This window comes from Hippocampus comes, unplaced genomic scaffold (assembly GCF_001891065.2).
Source record: "Hippocampus comes isolate QL1 unplaced genomic scaffold, H_comes_QL1_v1.1 scaffold261, whole genome shotgun sequence".
Taxonomy (NCBI): Eukaryota; Metazoa; Chordata; class Actinopteri; order Syngnathiformes; family Syngnathidae; genus Hippocampus; species Hippocampus comes.
The window spans coordinates 4,381,182-4,401,448 of record NW_017805824.1 but is presented as its reverse complement, the minus strand read 5'-3'; the positions used below and the strand labels follow the sequence as shown (position 1 = coordinate 4,401,448).

Sequence of the window (20,267 nt, the reverse complement as noted above, 5' to 3'; positions counted from 1 at the left end):
CTGTAAGCCTTTTGCCGACTCAATGAGACAACAAAGGGGGAACAAAGCCGATTAGGCCTTGGTGTAGCACCTCTGACGTCATTCTGACACTGGGCCGTTTGTTGGCGTCCAAGTAGTAGCAGTAGTATGACGCTGTGTGATTAAAGTGATGCCCTGTGATCATCTGATCCCTGGCAGACACGAGGACACTGACCGCATGATCAAATCATGAACAGGAACAATGTGTGTGTGTCTCTCTGTACTGTTTTCTTGTTTTTGAGTTAAAATTGGGTCACCGTGGTCATGAAAGACCAACACTACAAGGCGACAGATATCAGAAAATTCAAAGTGTACCCTTTGGAAAATTTATTTTCATTGCTTTTATTTTATTTACTGAACATGCCTGAAACTTTATTTTTTATGCCTTTACTTGTTATTTTATTTAGATTGATATCGCCAGTAAAATAGGTAGGCGACTGTGACTCTTCTGCTTACATTTGAAAATGTTATACAGCAGCACTATAGGCAGGATGCGGTTATCATTTGATAAAAAGGTCTGTTAAATGTCACTTGAAAATAAAGTATGACAAGATAAGCAGTCGTAGTGCATCTTGTGTATATGTATACAGTATATACATATGTACAAAAACAGACTAACGAAAATACCATTGATGTTGTGGTGTCACAACACTAAGCAAAAAATAAAAATAAAAAATAATAATAAGAAGAAGAAATTTGGAGTACAGTGAACCCCCACATACTTATGGTTCATCACCCGCGGATTCACCTATTTGCAATTAAAAAAAAAAAAAAATCTCTCACACACACACACACACACACACACACACACACACACACACACACACACACACATTTGTGAATAGAATATTTTGGGCAGGGCAAATCCAATTTTTCATGAAAAGACTTATTAGCACAATATCCCCGTTTATTCGAGGATTATTTAGGTTTTTAAAAAAAAATCCCCCTTATGCAAATCAATGGGCTTTTTTGCATTGCACTTATTCGCCGGTTGGCCCATTCCCCATCCTCCACAAATAGCGGGAGTCCATTGGATATGCAATTTTGCGATTGGCGAACAAATGCTGGATCATACTGACAAATGCCAATACTTTGTTCCCTTATTTTACAAGAAGCAGGAGAAAACGACAGTTCTACAGCACTGCAAACTACAATTTCAATAATCATGCAATAATAAAAAACCTTTTGCAATGCAATCTAAAATGAGCATTTTTTAATGAATTTCTGCAGTATGATATGAGACATAATAAAAAGTGGAAAGGAGATTACAGACATTTTGATTCACCAATCTTGTGTAATTTATAATTAGCATTTAATTTATAATATTAAAAACTACAAAATATGTAGAACATTAGTTTATTAAACTCCACCAAAGCATTTATTAACTACGGCATGAATTTACAAAATGTATTATATCAATCCAACAAATGTCACTTCATGTCGCCAACTATTTGCTCACACATTTCAAACCTCCTAATCCCTTGTGCAGCCAAGACCACTTTACGCTGTTCATTGTGCTTGCTTATAGGGGTCAGAATAGAGGCTGTACTTTCCCTGTTGTCACATCGGATTTCGATGATGTTGAACATGTGTGTCAGAACAAATAACTCGGCCAGCTTTATGAACTATGATTCACAGCAGTCATTCATTTTTCCTGGAGAAACAGAACATTTTCTCCTGTACATGCGACCACTGGTTATGTCCCGGATGGAAGACTGAATCACTCTCACTCTCTCGCTCACTTTGACTCCCTCTCTCAGTCTCACTCTCTCCAAATCAATTTTTTTCTCCCTGATGCCGATTGTTCAGGAATTAGCTGTGGCTCAGGCCTTGACGTAAGGAGTTTGGCCACAGGGCCTCCAACTAGCTGAGGCCTAGCAGAGTGCAAGTGCTCTCTCTCCATCCAATGAGAGCTCTCTCTAACACACACAGACATGCCCATTACAATTGCAGCTGCTGTGTGCCTCCACAAATCCCCCCTGACACACAGACATTGCACACGAATGCAGTGTACACAAATGCCGTGTGTACTGCAGCACTGTGCAATGAATCAGCCAAACATTTGCATCCCGTAAACGTCACACTGGCACTGAAGCAAAGACAAAAAAGGCACAGGAAGTGAGCGAGCAAGTGAGCGGCAGGCGGTCCAAACATGGCGAGTAGTGCCCCTGTACAAGCAATGGAGCATGTGACATCTGCTAGTGCACGGCCCAGAAATAATTGTATAATAAAAGATATACGGTAAATATTAAAAGTCTATGAAGTTCTTACGCAGTCACTTTGTAAAGCGTATTCACAACTTCTGACTAAGACCAGATGGCTAAAGTACTCACACTCTGACCTTAAGTCAAAATAATTTAATTGGATGGAGGCGGAAAAAATACAATGGTTAAAAGCAGGAGTACTGTGTATTTTAATCAGAAAAAAATAAATCAAGCAAGTCAAGTCGACTCGCCACCAAGTTTCAATTTCAAAGTCAAGTCATTTCTTGGTTCAAGCAAGTCATAAATCAAATCATATAATCTTGCTCAGTCACAACATATGTTGGAGTGATTAAAAAAAAAAAACTATCTCTAAAAATGAAATTTAAAAAACAACAAAATGAATGCCTACACTTAAATTATTTGGAATGCATGATATTTTTTCATACTAACATTTATGTGAGTTGCAAACCGTTTCGTGATATATACTGAAATATTCTGAAACGTTCCCTTGAAGTCCCGCAGGTCATGGGAATTCTGCGGGAGTCTCAGAGGATGGGAGTCAACTTTACCTTTAATCACGGGATTGGGTTGTTAGGTTGGCGGGAATGAAACAAAGCACAATTTTTTTTCTTGCTTTCTTTCCTAAAAAAGCAAACTGCGTTAAAATGTAGATTTGAAACTATAAACAAGATGACTTGTCAAGTCATGTCGTTCAAGTGTAAGTCAAGTCACTTAGACACCTAGTCTCAAATCAATTCACGTCAAGTTACAAGTTCTAAAAAGTGACTCAAGTCCCCCATTTTGGTTGCTGCACCATTTGTGTTCAATCCATTGCTTAAAAGGGCTAGAGTACTGCAACAGTGATGAGATTTTGCGTTAGCATTCAGCTGGTGGACTAAAAGGCTAAGCTATGTGCTTGTTTTAAATACACATGGTGTAACTGTCTTTGTTCTGTCTTTAGTTTGACAGTCAACTTCAACTGAGAGAGGCAGTAAACAATTTGAAGAATCGTTCATTATCTGCCAAGTGCTGCTTATTGTGAAGTGAATTCACTGCCACCATACAGTGGTCGGATCTCAAGTATGCGCTCACAAGTCAAAGCAAAAAATTGACCGAGCAACGGCTCTTATCTTGAAAACTGAGTAAGTCAAGTCACTCAAATCTCAAGGCACCATTTGTATATTCAAAAACCCGTTTTGATAACATGTAACAACAACAAAAAACTGTGCTCAAACAAAATAGTTCCCACATTTATAATGCATGTAGTGCTAGAACTGAGAAGAAGAAGAAACAAATCATATACGGTACGTGTATGTCACAGTACACTACCATTGGTCCAAATGAGGTTAAAAAAAATTCCATCCTTTCATTTTCTGTCGCAATTGTCCTCATTAGGCTTGCATGTGAGCTTTTGCCTGGGTGAGAGGTGGGTACACACTGGACTGTTCATCGATAGACAAACAACTGTTCACACACACACACACACACACACACACACACACACACACACACACATTAGGCCTGACAAACCAAACAATATTTTAGAGATTTTTTTTGTGTGATTTTCAATGAATGGCCCCTACAAATATTTAACAAAGCATTCTCTGAAAATGTTTCACTTAGATCTACGAACATTGGAAAGCAGATGTAACGTCCCAAGACCTACAATAAATTTCATTCAGTCTCTCTCTCTCAGGAAATTTGTCATTGCGCCATTTACTTTGGAAATTGTTGCCATTTTTGGCTTTTCTTTTTCAAGAGCATATTTTAACCAACGTCGCCGACAGAAATTGTCTGATTTTCTTCAAACTTCGGGTGTTTCATCTCAAGACTTTTAAGGTGAAATATTACTGGAAGCTTTTCACTTTAATTGAATATACCAGTGATGGAAATCCATCCATTTCTTTGAGCATTGAAACCATCCTCTCATGTCACAAGAAACACTTACAAGTCGTAACACATCAAACCGAACACTTTTCCCTCTGTGAATCATGGAGCTCCTGTCAGTTGCCCTTCCTTTTCTTGTACTTTCACATTGGTGGGTTTTTTTTTTCTTCTCTATCCGCACCCAGCAATGCAACTTGTTGGAATTATATTGTCTCCTTTCAAATGCCTGAGGCAGAAAAGCACAATGGATAGTGAGCCACAGCCAAGTGTCAGAATCAACAGTTGCTGTTTTATTATGACTCTAAAGAACGGTTACTTGGTAATAAACAAACATAAAAATAGTTTACAGATTCTCATACAACATACATTAGAGACCCACATTTTCTTCTGGGTGAACTTCCACTGTCACACCAGCATTTATAACAGTAAACGGGGCACTGGCTTTTTATTTTCCCTTTATTTGCAGTATATGTTGGTGTCATTGTGAGCTGTGAATACTTTTAGCATGGCAACGTTCAGACATTTTTGTCGCTCAGGGTTTCATGGCAGAGACCCAGCATTGTCATTTGATTTAGACAAATGCAAGCCTATGTGGTAGGAAATGTTAGCTAGTGCCAGTCTGCTCACTGCATTCTGGTTTCTGCCAATCCCAGTCAAGAACCGAAAAACTTCACTGAAAGGAGCCACATACTTGCCATTTTGTTTTAAATTCTGAATTTAAACATCTCCTTTTTTTAATGAAGATTATTGAGAGATGTTTGGATTCACCTCAGATATAGGCATTCAATTCATTTAGCTTTAAAAAAAAAGAAAAAAAAGGAAAACCTTTTACAGAGAAAAAGAAAACCTTGTGGGTTTTAAGGGATAGGAACATCCATCCATCCATCCATTGTCTGTTCCGCTTTATCCTCACAAAGTCGCGGGAAGTGCTGGAGCCTATCCCAGCCATCTTCGGGCAGTAGGCGGGGGACACCGTGAACCGAACAACCATCCGCGCTCACACTCACACCGAGGGACAATTTTGAGTGTTCAATCAGCCTGCCTTGCATGTTTTTGGAATGTGGGAGGAAACCGGAGTACCCGGAGAAAACCCACGCAGGCCCGGGGAGAACATGCAAACTCCACACAGGTAGGCCGGAGCCGAAAAAAACCTCTGCACTGTGAGGTCGACGCGCTAACTACTGGACCACCGGGCAGCCCGGGATAGGAACACACAATCCTATTTTGCATTGCTAGGATGTCGCGAGTAAACCTGACTACACACAGTTACACGTAATTATAGAAACAGAAGCGTGGGTGGCATGGTTCAGTGGTAGCGTGTCGTTCCCCCAACCCAGAGGTCGGTGGTTCAATCTGCGGCCATTGCGACGATGTCCAGGTGTCCTTCAGCAGGATACTGAACCCCAAGTTGCTCCTGATGCTGTGTCATCAGGAGGTGACTGAGGTAACAGAGTGAAGCACTTTGAGTACCCGGGGTATAAAAAGAGCTAAGTGACAGCTCATTTAACATTTTGAACATTGTTTTAAGTCATTTCAGCTGTTTGATCTGTAAAGAATGTGTCTGTGTGTGCGTGCGTGCGTACGTGAGAGAAAAAGAGAGTTAAAGTGGGATTTTTCTTAAATTTTTGGACAATTGGTACGAAACGCAAACAACAAACAAGACTGGGAAAAAAAATCATGCAAGTTCTAGCTTACAAACAATACTGTTGTGTGCAAGAGATCTGGTCACAGTTGCTTTACAACCAAATACGTAAGTGATTTTGACACTCTTATTGTCTGGTACATTTGCAATTTAAAGTTAAATTTGAAGGCGTTCCAAAAGAAAACACCCTTGAATTCATCATGCAAATGTAGTGTCAAATGGTAGAGTATGGAAAGTAAAACGCCCCCAAAAAAAAATCTGCAGAACGTAAGTCAAAGTAATACGGCATACACAAATGCGGGCTGTACTTTTTCTTCCTCTCATGAGGTCATTTGAGCTGCCAAATAGCTGCAATCACCATCAAGATTTCCTCACGACCGTCTCCCACTATTTCTCACTGAATACACTGACTGGATTTACATAGCATAGCTCCCTCTGACCCTATATCCTGCTCCCCGTGTATCCGGCCCTATGAATCGCCTCATGTTTCTCCTCTTCCTCATCCCTCTCCTCCTCATCTTAGTCTCGCCCTCAAAGACGCACACTGTACCATACATTCTGGGAGAGTTGCTTTCCACTAAAGTGAAAAACAGGAAATTGGATGACATTGTTCGGTGCGCCAACGTCAGCAGTGAGAGATAGAATGAGTAAACAGCTTCCTCCAACCCAGAGCTGGGACCAGGATGCAGGGAATGTTGGGATACCCGCCCTGCTCGTGCGGGAAAACGTTCTGTTGCCGCTTTGTGAATGGGCCACCACAATATTCTACTATAGCACTAGCCCCAACTAGTCGGCATCTGTCACACACTAGTAGCCTCCTGAATCTTACCAGTAGTAGTTTGTCCTCCTGGCGTGCGAAAATGTCATATAGAAGTTGAAGGGAGTAGTGGAAAAAAACAATACTAGTGAGACATATTTGTTCTCCAAGTGCACTGAATTGTCCTATAATCATAATTGTAATAATAATAATAATGATGATCATGATGACAATAATAATTATAATGATAATAATGCTCAAATACATGCATATTGCATAGATGTCAACCAGTGCACAGTTTTGCCTCACTAGTAACATGTCATTGTCCTTCAAGTAGACCAAAGTGTACTACAGTAGTGTGCAGATATGTCATACAGTAGTGTAAGATAATAGTGAAAAAAAAACATTAGCATACAGCCCCTTAACTAGTGCACCATAGTTGTTCTATTAGTGCACTGAATTGCCTTTGCTGGAAATCAAGGTTATTAATGAAATGCTCAAACGGCCTTTGTAAAGCAGTTTGGGCATTTATTCAATATTTTATTAGTACACTATTTGTACTAGTGTGAATCCTTACTAGTAGGACAACTATAGCATACCATTTCAACAACTGCATGTTACAAAACTACAAAAGCCAGCATTTGTTGAAAAGTGTGTGCTATTAGCAGTAATTGTTATAACATTTTACAACTTAACTTAAGCTTCTCTAGTGGTACTGACAGTGTGCAGACATTAACTAGTACACAGTTTTGCCGACTAGGACCATGTAGTTGTACTACTAGCATGCCAAAGCTATCCAACTCGTGTGCAAAAATGTTACACACTCCTAGTATGACACAATTGTTAGACAAGTGCACTGTAGTCATGTCACCAGTGGGCTGAGAATTGCCTTACTAGTGAGGCCAAAGTGAGTACTAGTACAAGGCTGTTCAGCTCCAGTAGATGTCAAATAAAAGCTTCAACAACTTTCCATCAGACTGCACTGTTATTGACTGACATCTCATTTGCTCCGTGCATTCATTGGGAGTCTACTCACCTACCAGACAGCGACACGCATTGGTCAGTATTGTCATCCACCCATTAGTTAATGGCAATCATTACACATATAATATGACCAACAGGGACCCCATATCAGAGCAGGCAACCTAGCCAAGTGCCTAGGGCCCAGAGCTAAATTGGACCCTGAGAGAGGGCTGACAATGGCCCATATCAGTGACAAAACAATGGCACCGCTCGAGACACCGCAACAACGAGGCAAGAAGGATGAAAAGTGTGAAACCAATATGGATGAATCAATGTTCCTTATTAGGCGTAATTAAGGGGAACAGTCCTGGCCACAGGTGCGAGCGTACACCATGTACCAGAAAGAAAGACTGCTTGCTCACACCGTGCGCAGACAATACAAAAATCGAAATGGCACAACACGACACATCAACCTCATCACATGCTGAGCTACTTAGATAGCATAGCACGCAGCCAAAAAAAAAAAACTATCTCTAAAAATGAAATTTAAAAAACAACAAAATGAATGCCTACACTTAAATTATTTGGAATGCATGATATTTTTTCATACTAACATTTATGTGAGTTGCAAACCGTTTCGTGATATATACTGAAATATTCTGAAACGTTCCCTTGAAGTCCCGCAGGTCATGGGAATTCTGCGGGAGTCTCAGAGGATGGGAGTCAACTTTACCTTTAATCACGGGATTGGGTTGTTAGGTTGGCGGGAATGAAACAAAGCACAATTTTTTTTCTTGCTTTCTTTCCTAAAAAAGCAAACTGCGTTAAAATGTAGATTTGAAACTATAAACAAGATGACTTGTCAAGTCATGTCGTTCAAGTGTAAGTCAAGTCACTTAGACACCTAGTCTCAAATCAATTCACGTCAAGTTACAAGTTCTAAAAAGTGACTCAAGTCCCCCATTTTGGTTGCTGCACCATTTGTGTTCAATCCATTGCTTAAAAGGGCTAGAGTACTGCAACAGTGATGAGATTTTGCGTTAGCATTCAGCTGGTGGACTAAAAGGCTAAGCTATGTGCTTGTTTTAAATACACATGGTGTAACTGTCTTTGTTCTGTCTTTAGTTTGACAGTCAACTTCAACTGAGAGAGGCAGTAAACAATTTGAAGAATCGTTCATTATCTGCCAAGTGCTGCTTATTGTGAAGTGAATTCACTGCCACCATACAGTGGTCGGATCTCAAGTATGCGCTCACAAGTCAAAGCAAAAAATTGACCGAGCAACGGCTCTTATCTTGAAAACTGAGTAAGTCAAGTCACTCAAATCTCAAGGCACCATTTGTATATTCAAAAACCCGTTTTGATAACATGTAACAACAACAAAAAACTGTGCTCAAACAAAATAGTTCCCACATTTATAATGCATGTAGTGCTAGAACTGAGAAGAAGAAGAAACAAATCATATACGGTACGTGTATGTCACAGTACACTACCATTGGTCCAAATGAGGTTAAAAAAAATTCCATCCTTTCATTTTCTGTCGCAATTGTCCTCATTAGGCTTGCATGTGAGCTTTTGCCTGGGTGAGAGGTGGGTACACACTGGACTGTTCATCGATAGACAAACAACTGTTCACACACACACACACACACACACACACACACACACACACACACACACACACACACACACACACTACAGGACAACTTAGAGTGTTCAAGGAACTTAACATGCATGTTTTTGGAATGTGGAGAACCTGGTGAAAACCCACGTAAGTACACCAAAATTTATGAACTGTGAGCCAGACATGCTATGCACTAGAGCACAAGGCTGCCCTGTTCGAAAGTGAGATACAGTAATTAATTATTTTGGGTGACTCTCAGGCTGAAGGCAAGAAATGCTACTTGACGGTATCACAGTAAGTTTAAAAGATAAGAACTAATGCACAGCATGGGGGAAGTTCAATTGCTGGAACTGTACCTTCTTTTAGTCATTTTAGGAAGCTCCTTTTTATTTCTTTACTTTGCTTTTCACTGTCTTAAACTCTTCTGTTTGTAAATGCATTATACAAAGTACCGGTAAATGTACTTTTAATCATGTGAAGCATGTTGAGTTACACTGTGTATGAAATGTGCTGTATAAATTAAGCTGCCTTGCCTTGAAATTTCTTGTTTCAAATAAATTGAAATGCCTGTAAACTGTTCAACCCCCCCCCTTAAAAAAAAACAAAGCAACATCATTTTTATTTTGCTGTTTTGTTTTTAACTAAGGGAATTTCAATTGTAAAATATAAATATAATAACCCCCAAAAACATTTTAGAGAAACAAGGATGAAAGAAATAAACTGGTTTTATTAAATGTAATTAAGCTTAGGTCACACACTACAGTATTCATGCAGTATTCCCCTTGAATAAAAGGTGTTGCCTAGTGAGTGACAGGATCTCAAACTAAGGCTCAGGTTGGCCAAATACCACACTATTATATCAGTTCTTTCCTGTGCTCCATGCTCCTTGAGAGTGTATTCATTTTGCATTTGTGTGTTTAACTGTTTTAATGAATAGGCCAAGGCACACGTTTATTTCTTGATTGATTGATTTTTTTTTTACTGAAACGGCAGGTTATCAATCTTGACTTGAATTTTGGCTTCCAACACAAGTCCCCCCCCACCCCTCCACCCCCCCCTCATCCCTCTCCTCCTCATCTTAGTCTCGCCCTCAAAGACGCACACTGTACCATACATTCTGGGAGAGTTGCTTTCCACTAAAGTGAAAAACAGGAAATTGGATGACATTGTTCGGTGCGCCAACGTCAGCAGTGAGAGATAGAATGAGTAAACAGCTTCCTCCAACCCAGAGCTGGGACCAGGATGCAGGGAATGTTGGGATACCCGCCCTGCTCGTGCGGGAAAACGTTCTGTTGCCGCTTTGTGAATGGGCCACCACAATATTCTACTATAGCACTAGCCCCAACTAGTCGGCATCTGTCACACACTAGTAGCCTCCTGAATCTTACCAGTAGTAGTTTGTCCTCCTGGCGTGCGAAAATGTCATATAGAAGTTGAAGGGAGTAGTGGAAAAAAACAATACTAGTGAGACATATTTGTTCTCCAAGTGCACTGAATTGTCCTATAATCATAATTGTAATAATAATAATAATGATGATCATGATGACAATAATAATTATAATGATAATAATGCTCAAATACATGCATATTGCATAGATGTCAACCAGTGCACAGTTTTGCCTCACTAGTAACATGTCATTGTCCTTCAAGTAGACCAAAGTGTACTACAGTAGTGTGCAGATATGTCATACAGTAGTGTAAGATAATAGTGAAAAAAAAACATTAGCATACAGCCCCTTAACTAGTGCACCATAGTTGTTCTATTAGTGCACTGAATTGCCTTTGCTGGAAATCAAGGTTATTAATGAAATGCTCAAACGGCCTTTGTAAAGCAGTTTGGGCATTTATTCAATATTTTATTAGTACACTATTTGTACTAGTGTGAATCCTTACTAGTAGGACAACTATAGCATACCATTTCAACAACTGCATGTTACAAAACTACAAAAGCCAGCATTTGTTGAAAAGTGTGTGCTATTAGCAGTAATTGTTATAACATTTTACAACTTAACTTAAGCTTCTCTAGTGGTACTGACAGTGTGCAGACATTAACTAGTACACAGTTTTGCCGACTAGGACCATGTAGTTGTACTACTAGCATGCCAAAGCTATCCAACTCGTGTGCAAAAATGTTACACACTCCTAGTATGACACAATTGTTAGACAAGTGCACTGTAGTCATGTCACCAGTGGGCTGAGAATTGCCTTACTAGTGAGGCCAAAGTGAGTACTAGTACAAGGCTGTTCAGCTCCAGTAGATGTCAAATAAAAGCTTCAACAACTTTCCATCAGACTGCACTGTTATTGACTGACATCTCATTTGCTCCGTGCATTCATTGGGAGTCTACTCACCTACCAGACAGCGACACGCATTGGTCAGTATTGTCATCCACCCATTAGTTAATGGCAATCATTACACATATAATATGACCAACAGGGACCCCATATCAGAGCAGGCAACCTAGCCAAGTGCCTAGGGCCCAGAGCTAAATTGGACCCTGAGAGAGGGCTGACAATGGCCCATATCAGTGACAAAACAATGGCACCGCTCGAGACACCGCAACAACGAGGCAAGAAGGATGAAAAGTGTGAAACCAATATGGATGAATCAATGTTCCTTATTAGGCGTAATTAAGGGGAACAGTCCTGGCCACAGGTGCGAGCGTACACCATGTACCAGAAAGAAAGACTGCTTGCTCACACCGTGCGCAGACAATACAAAAATCGAAATGGCACAACACGACACATCAACCTCATCACATGCTGAGCTACTTAGATAGCATAGCACGCAGCCCATGTTGGTTTTGTGTGTGTGTGTGTGTGTGTGTGTGTGTGTGTGTGTGTGCGTGCGTGCGTGCGTGCGTGCGTGCGTGCGTGCGTGCGTGCGTTAGCGCAGACAGAATGATTCATTTTCGTGTGCAGCTACTTACATTTGCTCTGAAAGCGAAAACATTTGACTCCAAGTCTACATGACAAGGAGAACCCTACTAAAGTCCTTAAGAGCTAAGCATCCAGTTTGCAAACAGCAAAAAGGCGCTATACTGGCTATGCTCCAGCCCAGCTGAGAGCCGGCATACAGCCCTGACCATCAACCTCATCAATGGGCAGACTCCATTCTTCAGAACATGCTGCATGGATCTGAAAGAATTTAAAAAATGTGTAATATTGTTTCTAATTTAGACAGACAAGTAGAGTATGCAGTTACTCTTTGTAGATTTGCATCTAACAACTTTGGCATATTCAGTTTGAGGGCAACAATGGACATCGTTGATATGGCGACCTCCATGCAGCCAGGCAGAAGACTTGAGGTGAGTCACAGGCCTGGCTGAGGGGAAACTAGGTCACTGTGGCTCACTTAGTCCTTGGAATCTTTTTGTTTTTTTTGCTTTGTGTTTTTATGTCTACCCCTCTTACCATCGCTGCTTGACTGTAGAAGAGCGGAACAACAAGCCCACTCAAATGGTTTGTTACAGTACAAACATGAAACCCCACTTATCGTGTTAAAGATCCACCCACGATAGCTCGAAATACAAGTCCGTTTTAGGCCAAAATCTTCAGGCATATGCTAGGGAAGAAACAAAAAAGTCACGAAAAGCCTACTAGAACAGCTGAACTTTATTTGTGGCTAACCAGCAGCACATTAACATAAATTTGAATGTGATACTGAACACAGCCACATCAGTTATTAGAGGGTGGGCACACTTATGCAACCACATCATCTCAATTGTTTATTTTTACTTCCCCTCTTTGAAATTAATATTTATTATTTTTCTTTTTCCAAATGAGTTGTAACAGTGGGAACATTTTTGAAATTAATTACCCTGGTCTCAATGTTTTAATATCATAATAACCAGGAGTTTAAATGGGTATGTGTCGACTTTTTTTTTTTTTATGTCCACTGTTTATAAAACACCACCACAAAAAGTTCTGGGGTCACCTAAGGATTTTTTTAGAGGGACGTTTCTGTTTTTTTCAATGAAGATAGCATTAAATTAATCAGGTCTCTTGACATTGTTAATGTGGTTAAAAAAAACACAGAGTTTTGTACATTGTGTTTTCACAGAAAACATGCAAAAAGCTCGGTGACCACCCAAATTTTAAACGGTAGTATATGTATTAAAGTGCGACAGTTTTCCAGTGGCATGACTGTCTGTTCCCAGTATGGCAACAGCTAAGCAGTCACACAAAAGCAGACATGTTTACATACACATAGGGTGTATTTTGGGCAGAGCCAGCGATGACCTTTATTCTGTGTTTGGTGACATCGCTCTGCCCTCACCAGATAGCGGCCCATTTCAAGCATACATGAAGATAAACACACTCGCACAGAAGACTGAACTTGGCCTGGACTTCACTTCTGAATGACCTTGAATGACATCTGAAGCTTTAAAACACAAGCTTGCAGAAAATTGGCAAGGTTTCCTCTCTGTGAATAGCTTCAGGTCACAGAACTGTCTGATTAGTGCGGTTGCAAAAGGTTGGGAACGTTTCGGGAAATTTCAGGAACTTTAAATTTATTGTAGTTGTAGTTTGTGATGGTGTAGCCATATTTTTCCGCCATCATGGAGCTAAAAGTAAGTAAAGATGTACTGTAGTTGCTTTGTAATGGAGTCATTGCAATGAAAATGATCAAAAGTTATTGATATAATTGAGTTGAACTCGTCATATAAATGTTTTTTTTTTTTTTATCAATTACTAATTGTTGCTGTATTTATTCGGGCCTGAGAAATGACCACTGCGAGATCCCTATTTCTACAGAAAATGTGGGGTTTTTTTTGTTATTATTCTGCAAAAGAATCACATTTTGGGGGATCTAAACATGTGCAAAAACTCAAACATTGCCCACTCTTTGGTCCTGGCGACAATTTTGATATTTTAAAGTCATCCTGCACAATTCCAAAAAAAAAAAAAAAAAAAAAAGTAGCTCCATGGAGAGGGGAAAAACAATCCAATTGTGAGGGCTTAAACATGCATGAAAGCTCATGAAAATTTGCACATTATAATTTGCACATTAGCGCATGTTGTACCACGTACACATGCAGTATACACACATACACACACACGCACGCACGCACGCACGCACGGAGAGTTTACAACTCTGAAAATTTCAGCAATTTAGATTACAGACTGTTGATCTGACCGAATAAACGACAAGAAAAATGTCAAGCACCTGCATGTGGTTATCCTGAGTGCAAGAGTATGTGCACAGTGTTTGTGGTGTAATCTAAGCAGTGTGACTGCCTCTTGTATACATTGTCCGTGACATTAAAGTTCGCCCTGGGCTTGTGATACTGTCTATAAGCCAGCCTGCATATCCTGTGCCCATAGTGGCGCCAGTGTGTATGTGAGCGGCTGAGGCCCGGGATATGGGCCGAGTGATGGGGGCTAAGAGACTGTGATCAGAGCCCCCCCCCCAGCCTACAGGGACATGAGAAGCGCCACAGACGCTCCATGAACATGGAACACGGGAACACAAAAGCATGCACGCTTGCTGCATTTGAGTACAAGTGAGGAGGAATTTTAGGGTGCTTTCAAGTGAATAATGAAGCATTAATGGGGTCACACACATGACTGCAATTTGGTTCTCCCAACTCGTCTGTGCTATTGGCTTTAATTCACCAACCATGTCCTGCAGGTACTGGTTTTGGTGAGAAAGTGCGCCACTGCAATAATTGTTGCCAGGCTGGCAGGACAATCTAGTTCAATCAAGTTTTGGAAAGATTTGAAAAACATTGTTCAAATTTCTGTAATGCAATTTCCTTTGAAAAATTACTCGGATGCCCGTGGAATGTAATTCATATAATTTGGAAAGCCCAAAAAAGTTTACAAACAAGACTGACTACAAATACAAAGTAGGCTACAATAAATGCTTAAAAGTCCTTTTAAAGTGAAAATAAACAGGTCTTCTAAATTTGACAAAGCATGTGGAGAAGATTGTTGCTGTTCACGACCCTGCCAAATTTGAAAAGTTAGAAAAAAACCCCAAAACACCATAGTATGTAGAATAAAGCTTAAAAATTGTGAAAAATCAAGCCCTTGTCTGCATTCTTCAATGCTGTGGGCGTGTCTGCTAAATATGTGAAACCACACCCCACTGAAAACTGAATGCCAGACTGTCAAACATTTTAGGCCTCCACATCCCAACATGTTTGAGCTAAGAAAATGTATTCAGTGAAATCCTATGTTGGAACATCTCCCATCGGGTCGTCGCTGTGCTTTCCAATACACGAATAAAGGGCGTTGGTTATCTCCACTTGTGGGCTTGCTCTTAATTGGCGGGCTCAACTGCAGCATCACATCCTCACGTGGGAATTTAAATAAAAACAGGAAAACTGCAAAACAGTGACGCTAAAGCTATACGAGTCAGAATTTGCACGTCTTTAGCGACGTGAAAGATTTTCCAAACATTCCTAACAGACTCATTTCTGAGTCTGTTAGGAATGGCCGCTTCAACCTGAGTACAAGGCATGAAAAATTTTGAAAAATCGGATGAGGTTTGCGGAGAAATGTTTTTTTTTTTTGTTTTTTTTAATGTCCTTTTAGGAAGGGTTTTTGTCCGCTTTCGTCGAAACAAATTCGGTCCCCCCCAAAAAAAACCTTCATGTAAAACAGTCCAACCTAATTATTTTTCAACATATCTCCAGCGCCTTTTTGTTTTTTCTGCACATCAAAATTACCATGACATTTAATACAGCGCCATTTACCCTAAAAACAAATTAAACCTTCTTTTTGAGACAAACGGTGTGCCTAGTAGATTTACTTTAGTAATCAATTGCTTTTCGGAAATGTATTTGTCATGAAGGATTTTCGAGTCATATGAAGTGCTCATTCCATATTTTTTTTTTAGAAAATTCCACAAAGATGGTGACCACTTGTCACGGTGCTATTTACAGGGACTTAAAAGTAAATATGAGGATTCACTTGCAGAATCTGCGTTGTTAGCTGAACAGAAGACAGATGCACAAGAAGCAGAACACTTTCTCCAATGTTCACCTTCAAGGTATTTCCGTCCTTATCCAGATTACTGTGAAATCCCTGTAAGACCTGGACAAGGCTAAGCCATGCAGGGCTCGGGAGCAGCCCCTTACTAAAACCTCCTCTTCTACAGTATATCTGCCCACAGCATCACCAGAGTCCAATTTTATGGACAGCTTCGCTTTGCATTTCTTTCTCTTCACAACACAGCACATTTTTTGGAAAAACACAGCACAACTTTCGAGTGTTCCCTCTAAAAACCCAAATTTAGCATGTATTGCTAATTGAACAATACATGCTAAATTTGTTCTTCTCCACCTCGAGACTGCAGGAAAGCGTCAATGGATTTTGCGAATCACAGACCACTCGCGCGCGGGCGCCTGCAATCAGCTTTCTCCTTCCTCGCATTCTATTTAAGGTCAAAGGTCAATAACGCCAAAGGACAAGGTAAAGAAGCTTGACAATGTCTAAGTGGGGCGCTGGCCGACCCAGTGACACAAGACTTTACTGTAATCTTACCAGGAACCTTTCCATTGCAGCAGGCTCCTCCTCCTCCTGTCCAGCATGTCATCAAGACTGCAAGCTTAAAAAAAAGAGAATTCTTCACTGACTTTGATTGTGTTGCCAGAGTCATATCCAACTGTCTTTATTACCTCCCCTGGCACTGCGGGCTGAGGAGGGGATTAGCATTAACAATACGCCCACTTTGGTCGCGCCAGCCCCCACCTCTATGTGCAACTTTACATGGCTCCACCCAAACCAACTTGGTTGCTTTTGACAATATCAGAGGAGGGCTGAGCAAGAAAAAGCATTATATAATCTCTGGACCCACCGCCCCCCTCTTGTTCACTGCTAAAACAGGGGCACTGATGTCACCGTTGCATGAGGGATCAGTGAGTGACATGAGCGGCGGTGCCGGCTCGGATCTTGGCACACAAACACACTTGACATACTCGCACCCAGGGATGCACACGCAGACACGTTGTGTCAGTCAAGCGACGGAGAAAAGTTCTGCCAATGCACACAGAGAAATTACACATCCGTTATGTATCCATTACAGCCGCGGTTCTTTCATTTTTGTTCACACCAAGTACCACTTCAAAAAAAAAAAAAAAGTTATTTTCCAATTAGCAATTACCACCACCATGACCCACATGAAATTAAAATTCAATTAAAATGTACTCCAAGTTAAATAAAAGATTGCAGCTAAATAAATCATTGTAAACAAACAGCTCTTGAAGATTAAATGCTAATGTGTTGTGCTGAAAAGTGAAGTTAATCAGCGTTTTGGGAAGAATTTTTTGTTAAAAAAATAAATAATAATTCAAAAGGGCAACACAAAGTAAGGCCACCAGTTGCCCATTCTTGCGCTAAGTATCAGTTCAGTGAAAATCAAAGTTCAAATAAAATTTGACACAAAGTATGTTTTTATTTACGAACACTGACAGACCACTAAATCAAATGCAAGCAAGCATTTCAAAGTCTGTTATTGTTTGAGAGCATAAACTAAAAAGTTGATCCAAAAATAATAACTGATCAATCAGTCATCTATTTGGGTCAGTGCAAATAAGAGGCGGTTATTGAGAGCCTTTGTACTGCATTAGATACAAATAAGAGCTGTAAAAATAGCCTCCGTTTTAAATTACCATTACCATCATCTGGGGTGGAAGTGAAAATTTGAAAAATGAGGCCCAAGATCCTTCTAAAGTGTAATTATTATTATTATTTTTTTTTCATATGAGCAAATGTTGCACATTAGCGAGAACCGTTCCGCTTAACAATCAGTTGCAGGGTTTAAGACTGCCTCTAATTGCTGCCATTTTGCCCTTGCGCATGTGTGAAGAGTAAATCTGCTGTTTGTTTTTTTTCTCCTGACAAATTTCTGCTCCACTCTTCTGCCCATTGATAAATAATCTAGTGAACATGAGTGAACATCGGAATATTTAATTTGCAAGTCAATTTGTGATGAATTCATGTGCACCCCTAAATTTGAAAACTTCTAGCATGGAATAAGGGGCACAAAAGGTACTATAAACCTTAGTCGTTATATTTTTCCAATATTTAAATAAAGGTTTGACTGCCGCCCCTTTACTGTGTCATCAAACGACACAATAAATCCACACAGTCCATGGATTGGTGCTGGATTAAAAAAAGTTCAAGCCTCATCACACATAACATTTAATTCATTGATTCTCACGTACCAATAGTGGTACTCCACCAACACCTGAACAATCACTGGATTATAAGAGTTGGAAATAATAATAATAATAATAATAATAATTAAAAATGAAGTTGGAAATTCACCACGGGAATGAGAGGAATTCTATCAGAATGCACAAGTAAACCATGAATTTACAAAATGATAGATTAGCGCCTAATTGGCACCTTTAAAAATTGTTGTTGAAAATACATTTAAGCGTTGTCCTGACTAGATTTCATGCAAGTCATACTACCTTGACGAGTTCTTCAAGTTACAAGCTGCGGTTTGGTCAATTTTTGGTTTGCGTTCCAAGCCAAAATTGATGACGCAATTCTCCAAGTGAAATATTACCACACAGACGTAATTTACATTCAATATTATGATTGAATATTTATTACAAACATACAGTACAACAAAAATACAAAACGAGTCTGTATTGAAATAAGCATTTTTCAAATTGGCAGAAAATCGGCTGATGATTGCCGTTCAACATTTGCTAAAAAATAAAATATTCTGATTCAGCCCAATGTTCTGCATGCAATTCAGATCTTTGTTACTATGGGCGTGTTATTTTATTTCTGATATTAATTTGCTGATTAATCAGTGACTGGAATATTTTTGTGACAATTGCCAGAATCTGCATCAGCCTAAATAAATAAACAAACAAACAAATAAATAAATAAATAAATAACTAAATCTCGCCTTAATTGAAATACTTCCCATACATTAAGTGAGACTTTTCCGACCATCACAAGTTAAACAATATAAATAACGTGTATTGACAGCGTCAGCGTTGTACAAAGCATTACATTCTAGTATAGCTGGACACAATCTTGCTGGAAAGATGCTGAACTAGATGAAGTTAATGGGAAAGTAAAGTGAAACTAGCAACACAACAGGCCTTTTCCTGAATATTTGGCAAACAATATTTAGCAATGCAAATTATATTCGAACGCCGAGAAGGATCATGTGAATTGGCAGAAAAAACAAAACTCAAAAGAAAACAAGGTAACATGTAGGTGGAGCTATTTGTTAGGTGGTTTTCTTTCATTTGTTTTGTCAAACAACAAAGCTGAAAGAAGACAATGGAATGAATGGGGAGATGCTGTTTTAGTTTTGCCAAGTTTTTTTTTTGTCTTGCTCGTTCTCATTTGTCAGTTGTTTTGGGACAAAGGTACAAAAAAAATGTGTGTTTCATCATAATTGTAGCATTATGGATTGTTTGATACAAATGATTCATTGCTACGCTTTCCTTTAAGCATGCTATATGTTTTCAAAAAACACCTGCAGACGCATAGTTTCCACTGATCTGCTGTCTTAAAGTAGCCAACGATTGAGATGTGGTATCATATGCGTACGGTGTGCCTGCTCATGTGCAATTTATAATTCAGTGCAAATCCTGGATGTGCCGATCATGTGATTCAGCAACTCTGATTGCGACGTTCTCATTTGTGGCAACTCAAGGTCCAAGACAGATGCTGTGTGCCACATTAAAATCCCACAAACATACTTTCTGCCGACAAATCAAACTAATATGGCCTAATGGCATACTTGCCTCAGTCACTGTACGCTGTTCCGAAAATGATGCTAATGAGCCATTATTAAAAAAAAAAAAAACAATAATTTGAACACAGAAATACAAAATCAACACTGTTGCAAAGGTTAGGGAACAATGACGGCTTTTACAACACTGTCTTGCCTGGGACTTTCAAACAGGAAATGAACAGCAGTCTCCCACACCGAAGTCCGGTGTTTGTGTGAGGCGTCCACATCCCTGACCCGCATCCCCTCCCCTGTCCTTCCAGTCCCCACACGGACACTCTCACTACACAATGACATCATCCGATTGCAGACTGCCCTACGGTCAGGATTGCTACGGCTGAAAGATGCCACCTGTGACTTCGTCTAAGCTTGTACTTATGACGTATCTGATCAGATCATTGCATTCACATACAATTTCTTCATAAGATCTTTTTTTTCTGACAAGTATCTGTAAT

The 20,267-nt window shown here is 39.8% G+C and overlaps 1 protein-coding gene across 3 annotated transcripts in view; it reads right to left on the bottom strand.

Moving 5' to 3' along the window:
* Nucleotides 1-20,267, bottom strand: part of pde8a (phosphodiesterase 8A) — a 74,768-nt gene that overhangs the window by 37,641 nt on the left and 16,860 nt on the right. Inside the window, exon 2 of one of the 3 annotated variants that reach the window (XM_019886492.1) lies at nucleotides 16,590-16,653. The exons of the other annotated variants lie outside the window; for them this stretch is intronic. Coding sequence (XP_019742051.1) covers nucleotides 16,590-16,604 — 15 coding nt within the window. The 5' untranslated portion in view covers nucleotides 16,605-16,653. The remainder of the gene's footprint in view (nucleotides 1-16,589; nucleotides 16,654-20,267) is intronic. 3 annotated transcript variants of the gene reach the window in all.